At 59.7% G+C, this 9,473-nt stretch overlaps 1 protein-coding gene across 1 annotated transcript in view; it reads left to right on the top strand.

The window, feature by feature from the left end:
* Positions 1-5,000, top strand: part of SMUG1 (single-strand-selective monofunctional uracil-DNA glycosylase 1) — a 9,514-nt gene extending 4,514 nt beyond the window's left edge. Inside the window, exon 4 of the mRNA XM_041403916.1 lies at positions 4,963-5,000. Coding sequence (XP_041259850.1) covers positions 4,963-5,000 — 38 coding nt within the window. The remainder of the gene's footprint in view (positions 1-4,962) is intronic.
* Positions 5,001-9,473: the final 4,473 nt, after the last annotated feature.

Genomic DNA, 9,473 nt, shown 5'->3' with positions numbered 1-9,473 from the left:
CATGCCCAGGTTTCCCCCTTTTTCCCCCCTTTTCCCCCTTTTCCCCCTCACTCCGCCCCGCCCCCGCCGATCTCTCTCTGTTTTTATCGTCACCAATCGCCCGGAACTGGGGCGCGTTTAAAACCCCATCGATCTTGATATGACGTGCCATAATCCGACAGTAATCGCTGTATCCCGGCCGGGAAATCCCCTGCCCGGGATTGATGGCTTCCCCCGCTCCCGTTATCCCCGGTCCCGCCGGGGCCCGGCCGTAAATCCGATCCCTTCCCAACGATTCCTTTTCACCTCCGGGATTCTCCTCCCGGGCATCCCGGCATCGCTCCCGAGCGTTCCTGGAGCTCTGGAGGGGGTTTGATTTTTTTATTTAATTCGGTTTCAAGGGGAATGGGGGGAAAAAAAAACAAATTTTGTGAGCTGGGAGCTCGGCCCCTTTTTCCAGAGGGAATTTTGGGGGGATGAGCTGCAGATTTCCCCAAATCCCCACGGAGCTGCTCCTGCCCCGTCTGTGGGATCGGGATGATGGAGCCACCCTGCTCTGGCCGGGCCCTTTTTTGGGTGATTTCAGGTGGAATTTGGTGCTTTTGCCTGGGAGCACTTGGATTTTCTGGGAAGGAAACTTCCCCCGGGAAGAAATTCCCAATTCTCCCCGGGATGATCCCAAATCCCAGCAAAACCAAACCCAACAAAGGCAGCGTTCAGGTCCTGAGCCTTCCCTGGCTTTGATCCTGTTCCAGACCCCACAAATCCCATCCCACTGATCCCATCCCATCCCTTGATCCCATCCCATCCCTTGATCCCATCCCATCCCTTGATCCCATCCCATCCCTTGATCCCATCCCATCCCTTGATCCCATCCCATCCCTTGATCCCATCCCATCCCTTGATCCCATCCCATCCCTTGATCCCATCCCATCCCTTGATCCCATCCCATCCCTTGATCCCATCCCATCCCTTGATCCCATCCCATCCCTTGATCCCATCCCATCCCTTGATCCCATCCCATCCCTTGATCCCATCCCATCCCTTGATCCCATCCCATCCCTTGATCCCATCCCATCCCTTGATCCCATCCCATCCATCCCATCCCATCCCTTGATCCCATTCCAGGTCCCCATTCCCTGGCCCTGATCCCATTCCAGATCCTTCCACACTGACCCCATTCCAGGGCCTGGATCCCATTTCGGGTTCTCCATTCCCGCCCCCATTCCCTGGCTTGTTCCCGTTCCCGCCCCCATTCCCAGACTTTTCTCGCCGCTCCAATCCCTTTCCCAGCCCTTTCCAGGCCCCCCAAGGCTGGGGAGGGAATGGCTCTGGGGGTGACCCTCGCTCCCTGCCGGGATTCAGGGCGGTCAGGCCCGCTTTTTTTGGGGTTTTTTTGGGTTTTTTCCCTGGAATCTCCGGGTTTGGGAACAGACCATTTAGGATCCGGCGTTTTGGGTTGTTTTCCCCGGAATTGCCGGCTTTGGTGCCGATTCTCCCCGCCGACTCCAGAGGGAGCCCGGACAAGGGAGGATGAGCGGCTGCGATTTTCCAGCCGGGAAAGCCTCGGGAAGGGAGCGGGGCTGCCCCAGCGAGGCCGGCTTTTCCTCCACCGCATCCCAGAATTTCCCATGTCAGCATCCCAGATTTTCCTTCATCTGCATCCCAGAGAAATCCAGATTTTCCTGTACCTTTATCCCAATTTTTGCTGTGCCCGCATCCCAGAGCATCCCAGATTTTCCCACATCAGCATCTCAAAGGATTCCAAATTTTCCTGGATCAGTATCCCAGAATATCCCAGATTTTCCTTCACGGACACCCCAAATTTTCCTGTATCTGCGTCCCAGAACAACCCAGATTTTCCCTCATCATCATCATCCCAGATTTTCCCTCATCATCATCATCCCAGATTTTCCCTCATCACCATCCCAGATTTTCCCGTTTCAATATCCCAGATTTTCCCTCCCCCCATAAATTTCCCCACCTCCCATTTTCCCAGATTTTGCCCCAAAACCTCCCTCCAGCCCCGGGTTTTTCCAGCGCTCTCCCCCCCGATCCCGACCCTTTTTTTGGGACAGCCCCACCCCCTTGGAATTGCCATCGCGCCCCTCCCCCACCCGGGCCGGGGTGACGGCGGGGTCACCGCCGCCCCTCCCCCACGCCGAGCCCCCCCGATCTATTAATTACTGACAGCAATTAATTAATGAGGAAAGGGGGGAGGCGGGAAGGGGGGGAGGGCGGCTCCCGCCTGTTGCTAATTAACACCGGGAGCGTTAATGAAGGCAGCGCAGCCCTGGCCGGTATTTAATTGATTCGGGGAATTAATTGGGGGTGGGGGTTTGCTCTCCTCTGCTCCAAGGGCGCTCCAGCCGCCCCCATCCCGGGGAAATCGGGGATTTTGGGGGGATTTAGGGGGGTTTGGGAGACTGGAAACGCAGGAAAATTGGAATTCGTGGCACTGGAAAAACTGGGAAATGGGAATTTGGGGAAACTGGGGTTTGGGGAACTGGAAAAGCAGGAAAATGGAAACACGGGAAAATGGGGATTTGTGGAAAATGAGGATTTGTGGAAAATGGGGATTTGTAGAAAACGGGGATTGTGGAAATGGGGATTTGTGGAAACGGGGATTGTGGAAATGGGGATTTGTGGGAAATGGGGATTTGTGGAAACGGGGATTGTGGAAATGGGGATTTGTGGGAAATGGGGATTTGTGGAAAATGGGGACTGTGGAAAATGAGGATTTGTGGAAAATGGGGAAATGGAAACGTGGGGAAATGGGGATTTGTGGTAAATGGGGATTGTGGAAATGGGGATTTGTGGAAATGGGGATTTGTGGAAACGGGGATTGTGGAAATGGGGATTGTGGAAAACGGGGATTGTGGAAAATGGGGATTTGTAGAAAACGGGGATTGTGGAAATGGGGCTTTGTGGGAAATGGGGATTTGTGGAAACGGGGATTTGTGGAAAACGGGGATTTGTGGAAAATGGGGATTGTGGAAAACGGGGATTGTGGAAATGGGGCTTTGTGGGAAATGGGGATTTGTGGAAAACGGGGATTGTGGAAATGGGGCTTTGTGGAACACGGGGAAAAGGAAACGTGGGGAAATGGGGACTGTGAAAAATGGGGATTTTGGGGAAACGGGGATTCGGGAAAAGGGGATTTATGGCGCTGGAACCTCGCCCCGCGCTCCCCTTCCCCCGCTCTCCGCCGAACCCCGCGGTCTTTAATTGGATCCGCAGAGATGAAAGCAGCGCCGGGGGGGCGGCGCGGGGCCCTGACGTCCGCCGAGTGTCCCCGGGCGGGTGACACGGTGACAAATGGCCCGGTGACAGTAATCGCCGAATTAGAGCGCGCTCGGCGCTCCGCGGGCGCAGCCGCCGCGCCGGCTCCGCCCGGCCGCGGGTGCAAGGAGAGGTCAGGCAGCGGCCCGGAATGCTAATGAGCGATGCCGCGGAAAAACCGGCAAAGGGCCGCGGAAAATGCGCGGAAAATTCCAAACCGCCGCTTTTGGCCGCGCTCTGCCGGCCCGGGGAGCGGAGGGACGGTCCTCCTGTCCCCGTGTCCTCCTGTCCCTCTGTCCTCGTCCTGGCCATGTCCTCCTGTCCCCGTGTCACCGTGCTGGCCGTGTCCTCTTGTCCCCCGACCCTGTGTCCCCGTGTCCCCGTCTTGGCCATGTTCTCCTGTCCCCGTGTCCTCCTGTCCCCGTGTCCTCCTGTCCTCGTGTCCTCCTGTCCCCGTGTCCTCCTGTCCCCGTGTCACCGTGCTGGCCGTGTCCTCCTGTCCCCCGACCCTGTGTCCCCCTGTCCCCATCCTGGCCATGTCCTCCTGTCCCCCTGTCCCCATCCTGGCCGTGTCCTCCTGTCCCCGTGTCCCCCCTGTGTCCTTGTCCCCGCGTGCGGCGCCTTCCCAGCGGGACACGGAAACGGGAACACCGGGAAATGGGGGTTTGGGGAAATGGGAACATCGGGAACTGGGGGTTTGGGGAACTGGGAACATCGGGAACTGGGGGTTTGGGGAACTGGGAACATCGGGAACTGGGGGTTTGGGGAAATGGGGGTTTGGGGAAATGGGGGTTTGGGGAACTGGGAACACCGGGAAAAGGGGATTTGTGGCCTGGGAACGCAGGGAAATGGGATCTGCAGCCTCGGACGCCGCCCCGGGGCTCTGCCCCTTCCCACGGCCCCGGGATTCGGGCGGCTCAGCGCCCCGGAGAAGGGGCCTGGGGACCCAAATCGGGTCTGGGGGTGCAAATCCCAGTCCGGGGGTGCCCCCCCGGGCTGGTTTAACCCCCGCCGTGCCAGGGCCGCGCGGCTCCGTGCCAGAATTCCCGGGATCCGCAGCCGCTTCCCGGCTCCGCGCGGCTCCTCCCGCACCCGCGCGGCTTTTGGATGCCGCAAATCCTCCCGCTGCTGCCAAAATTCTGGGATAAAATCCCCAAAAACGCAGCCCCGCATCCACCCCTGCGGGAGCTCCTGGGGGAAAGGCGAGGAAAACGCAGCGGGAGGCGATTTGGGCTTTTTTCGCCTCGTTTTTCCTCATTTCGTGTTCGTTTTCCTCCCGCGCCGGGCTATGCGGGAGGAGCGGCTCTCAGCGCGAAATAACGGCTGGAAATGCGGAGATTCCGCGGTTTTGGGGAGTTTCGGCTGTTTCGGGAGCCGCGGCGGGGAGGGGACAGCCGGCGGTGCCGCCGCGGGGGCCGGGGATGAAAAGGGCGAGAGGCCCCGGGAGTGTCGGGGTGATTAATGGGGGTGAGCGCGGGGTGAGCCGAACAAGGCGGCACTGTTCGCCCCAAATCCTCCCGCAAAAACAGCAAAAAAACCCCAAAAACCCCCGCGTTGTTCCCGCGGAGTTCGTCTGCCCCGAGCCCTCTCGCTGGTTTGTTTTTTGGTTTTTTTTTTCAATTTGCTATTTTATTATTATTTAATTTTTTGTTGTTTTTAAAATCATTGTTTTTACGTTTTCTCTTCTGTTATCTTGCACAGTTTTAATCGCAATAAAGCAGCGCGGCCGCGAGGTGTAAATGGCCGCGAGAATCGCGAGATTTCCATGGATTTCCATGGATTTCCATGGATTTATTTGCTCAGCAAACAAAAACACCCGCGGGGAGGCGGCGGGGCCGCGTTTGGGGTCACGACAAAACCCCGCCAGCCGCTGGAGCTTCTTGGCTTGGTTTGTTTTGCTTTTGTTTAAAGCGCCCAAACCCCGCGGATTTCGCTCCCAAATTCTCCTTCCGGACCTGGGGACCCCAAAAAGGACGGAGGAATTTGGGGAGCGCCCTCGGGGCCGGAATTCGCTCCCCTGCGGGGTTTTAAATGCCGGATAAACGGGGAAAATCAGGATTTTCCCGTCCGAATTCCCACCCGGGTGAGGGATTTGGGGGGGAAGCCCCGGGAAGGAGCGGGATGGGGAATTTTGGGGATCCCCGAGCTCCCCTCCCGTTTTTCCTCCCCGCCGCACCCCAGAGCCGGTCTGTCCCCCCAGGGCTTCCCCCGAATATTCGGGAGCGGCGCCGAGCTCGCTCCGGCTGGAAGCGGGATTTTGGGGGAATTCTTTGGGGTTTCGAGGGGCGCTCGGAGCGGGGAAAGGGGGGAGCGGCTGGGGGCGATCCTGGGAAGGGGACGGCGGGGACAGGACCCGGGGCTGGGGACAGGACCCGGGGCTGGGGACACGTCCCGGGGTTGGGGACACGTCCCGGGATTGGGGACACGTCCCGGGGGGCTGGGGACACGACCCGGGGGCGGCAGGGGGGGTCCCGGGGGGTTGGGGACACGTCCCGGGATTGGGGACAGGACCCGGGGTTGGGGACACGTCCGGGGGTTGGGGACAGGACCCGGGGTTGGGGACACGTCCCGGGGGCGGCAGGGGGCCTTGGGGACCTGTGGAATGGAATAAACGCGGAATCGGGGATTTACGGAATTGCGGGAAATCCGATTTGGGGACCTGTGGAATCGGGGACCCGTGGGAATGCAGGGATGTCGATTTGGGGGGATCCGTGGGGATGCGGGATCGGGGATCCGTGGAATTGGGGATCCATGGAATTGCAGGAATATCGATTTGGGGATCCATGGAATTGCAGGAATGCGGGATCGGGGATCCATGGAATTTGGGATCCATGGAATTGCGGGAATGCGGGATCGGGGACCTGTGGAGCCGCAGGCGTCTGGAGCTGAGGGGGATTAATTGCGGTTTAAATTAAACCCCAATTTACGGGAACCGCGGACCTGCGGAAAACGCAGGAAGAGGAATTGGGATCAAACGCGGGGAATTGGGAACGCGCGGAATTGCCGAGAAAATGACGGGAACCTGAGTGAACCCATGGCAACCCCTGAGAATTTTTGGGAACCCCTGAGAATTTTTGGGAACCCCTGAGAATTTCCAGAAATCCCTGAGAATTTTTGGGAACTCCTGAGAATTTTTGGGAACCCCTGAGAATTTCCAGAAATCCCTGAGAATTTTTGGGAACCCGCGGGAACGCGAGGCCGGGGCGCCCCGAGCCGCGCCCTGCGCCGCTGCGGTAATTAGGAGCGGTAATTAGGAGCGTTAATTAGGCACGTTCACACACACAAACACGCGCGCCGGCCCAGAGAGCGATTAAGGGCTGCTGGAATTTGCATCTCATTAGCGTTCCCATCTCATTAACATTCCCGCAAGGGCTGCTCGAGGGCGGGCGGGTCCTGCAGCGGCGAGAGGCGGAAAGAAAAGAAAATACGAAATAAAATAAGAAAATAGAACGGAATAAAACATGAAATAGAATAAAACACCTTTAGAAAAATAGATTTATAAAATAAAATATAAAGTAAGGGTATAAAATAAATGTAAAAAGGAAATCAATATAAAATTAAATGTTGAAGTAGAATAAAATTTAAAATTATATAAAATAAATATAAAATAAATATAAAATAAAATAAAAATTAAATGAAACAAAATAAAATAAAATAAATAAAATAAAGAAGCGCGGAGCTCCGGGCGCGGGAGCCGCGGGCGCGTTTGGGATCCGAGTCACGTTCGGGAAATTCAGGGGCCGCTGCGCGGGGGGCGAGCCCCTCGCTGCCTCCCGTGAACTGCCTTCCCTCCTTCGAGCCGGGAAGGGGGGGCTGCTGCGGCCCCCGCCCCGCCAGGAGGGGAACTTGGGGTGCGGACCCCCCAGCTCGCCCTTTTCCATCCCCCAAAATCCCCCCCCGCATGAAAATCCTTTTCTTCTCCGCGGAGGGATTTTTGGGGCGGGGGTTGTTCGCGTTTCCCCGCCCGCGTTCCCACAATCCCGGGGAATTTTTGGGGGGCGCAGCTTCTCCCACTCCCTTTTCCCCTCTCTTTCCATTCCCTGGGGCTGGAAATCCCAAAAATCCCCAAAATCCCCTCCAACCCCGAGGATTTTTGGGGTTCGAACCCCCCCCCCCGCTCCCCCTTTTCCATTCCCTGGGGCTGGAAATCCCTGGGGCCGCCCCAAAATCTCGGGGGGCTTTGGGGTGGGGGCCGCCCCAAAATCCCCCCCTGGCTGAAAATCCCGGAGGATTCGGGGTGGGGGCTGCCCCAAAATCCCCCCCTGGCTGAAATTCCGGGGGGCTTTGGGGCGGGGGCGTCCCCAGAGTCCCCCCCTGGCTGAAATCCCGGGGGATTCGGGGTGGGGGCGGCCCGAAAATCCCCCCCTGGCTGAAATTCCGGGGGAATTCGGGGTGGGGGCTGCCCCAAAATCCCCCCCTGGCTGAAATTCCGGGGGATTTGGGGCGGGGGCGGCCCCAGCATCCCCCCCTGGCTGAAATTCCCGGGGAATTCAGGGTGGGGGCTGCCCCAAAATCCCCTGCTGGCTGAAAACTGCGGGAATTCGGGGTGGGGGCGGCCCCAGCATCCTCCCCCGGCTGAAATTCCCGAGGAATTTGGGGTGGGGGCTGCCCCAAAATCCCCCCTGGCTGAAAATCCCGGGGAATTCGGGGCGGGGGCGGCCCCAGCATCCCCCCCTGGCTGAAATTCCCGGGGAATTCAGGGTGGGGGCTGCCCCAAAATCCCCTGCTGGCTGAAAACTGCGGGAATTCGGGGTGGGGGCGGCCCCAGCATCCTCCCCCGGCTGAAATTCCCGAGGAATTCGGGGTGGGGGCTGCCCCAAAATCCCCCCCTGGCTGAAAATCCCGGGGGATTTGGGGTGGGGGCTGCCCCAAAATCCCCCCCCGGCTGAAAACTCTGCGGGGATTTGGGGCGGGGGCGGCCCCCGCAGCCCCCCCCGGCCGAGCCCCGCGGGATTTGGGGCGGGGGCGCCGCAGCCCCCCCGGCGGGCCCCTGAACTCGGCGTGAACCCCAAGCGCGGCCATAAATCAGCCGCCGCTCCCTTAACCCCTGCGCGCCCGCAACGTTCACCCAAAACCCGCCCAAATCCGCCCAAATCCGCCCAAATCCGCCTCTGCTCCGCGCTCCCCCCGGGCTGCGGCGGGAGGAGGAGGAGGGAGCGGATCCCGGGATTTTTGGGGGGGAGGAAGGGGATTCACCCCCCCCCCGGGGATGGGTTTGGGGTTTTTTGGGGGGTGGAAAGGGAAAGGAGGAGGAGGGAGGATGAGGAAGGAGCGGATCCCGGGATTTTTGGGGTGGGAGGAAGGGGCTTCACCCCCAGGGATGGGTTTGGGGTTTTTTGGGGGGCGGAAAGCGAAGGGAGGGGGTGCGAGGAGGAGGAGGAAGAGGAGGAGGGGGAGGGGAGGAGGAGGATGCGGCGGGGAGGAAGGAAGGGGCGCGGGAGGGGAATCGATCGGGGCCGGTAATGGATCGGGAAATCGATCCCGAAATGGGAGCGCGAGAGTGGGACCGGAGAGAGGGGGGAGGGGCCGGGGGGGGGACACGGACAGACAGAGGGACAGACGGACGGACGGACAGGGAGAGACCGACACAGGGACAGGGGGACACGGACAGACAGAGGGACACGGACAGACAGGCGGACAGGAGGACAGGGACAGACAGACACAGGGGGACACGGACAGAGGGACAGACGGACAGGGGGACACGGACAGACCGACAGACGGACAGGGAGAGACCGACACAGGGACAGGGGGGAGAGGGGACAGAGGGACACGGACAGACCGACACAGGGACAGGGGGACACGGACAGACAGACAGACACAGGGGGACTCGGACAGAGGGACAGACGGACAGACGGACAGGGAGAGACCGAAACAGGGACAGGGGGACAGGGACAGACAGACACAGGGACAGGGGGGAGAGGGGACAGAGGGACACGGACAGACCGACAGGCGGACAGGGGGACAGGAGGACGGACGAGGACACCCGGACACGGTGAGGGACACGGGGACACGGACAGACGGACAGAGGGACAGGGACAGACGGATGGACACGGACAGACGGACAGAGGGACAGGGACAGACGGATGGACACGGACAGACGGACAGAGGGACAGACGGACTGAGGGACAGGGGGGAGAGGGGACAGAGGGACACGGACAGACGGACAGACGGACAGAGGGACAGACGGACAGAGGGACAGAGGGACAGGGACA

Source organism: Onychostruthus taczanowskii, unplaced genomic scaffold, assembly GCF_017590055.1.
Source record: "Onychostruthus taczanowskii isolate IOZ18803 unplaced genomic scaffold, ASM1759005v1 scaffold206, whole genome shotgun sequence".
In the NCBI taxonomy this organism is placed as follows: domain Eukaryota; kingdom Metazoa; phylum Chordata; class Aves; order Passeriformes; family Passeridae; genus Onychostruthus; species Onychostruthus taczanowskii.
This window is presented reverse-complemented; position numbering and strand designations above follow the sequence as displayed.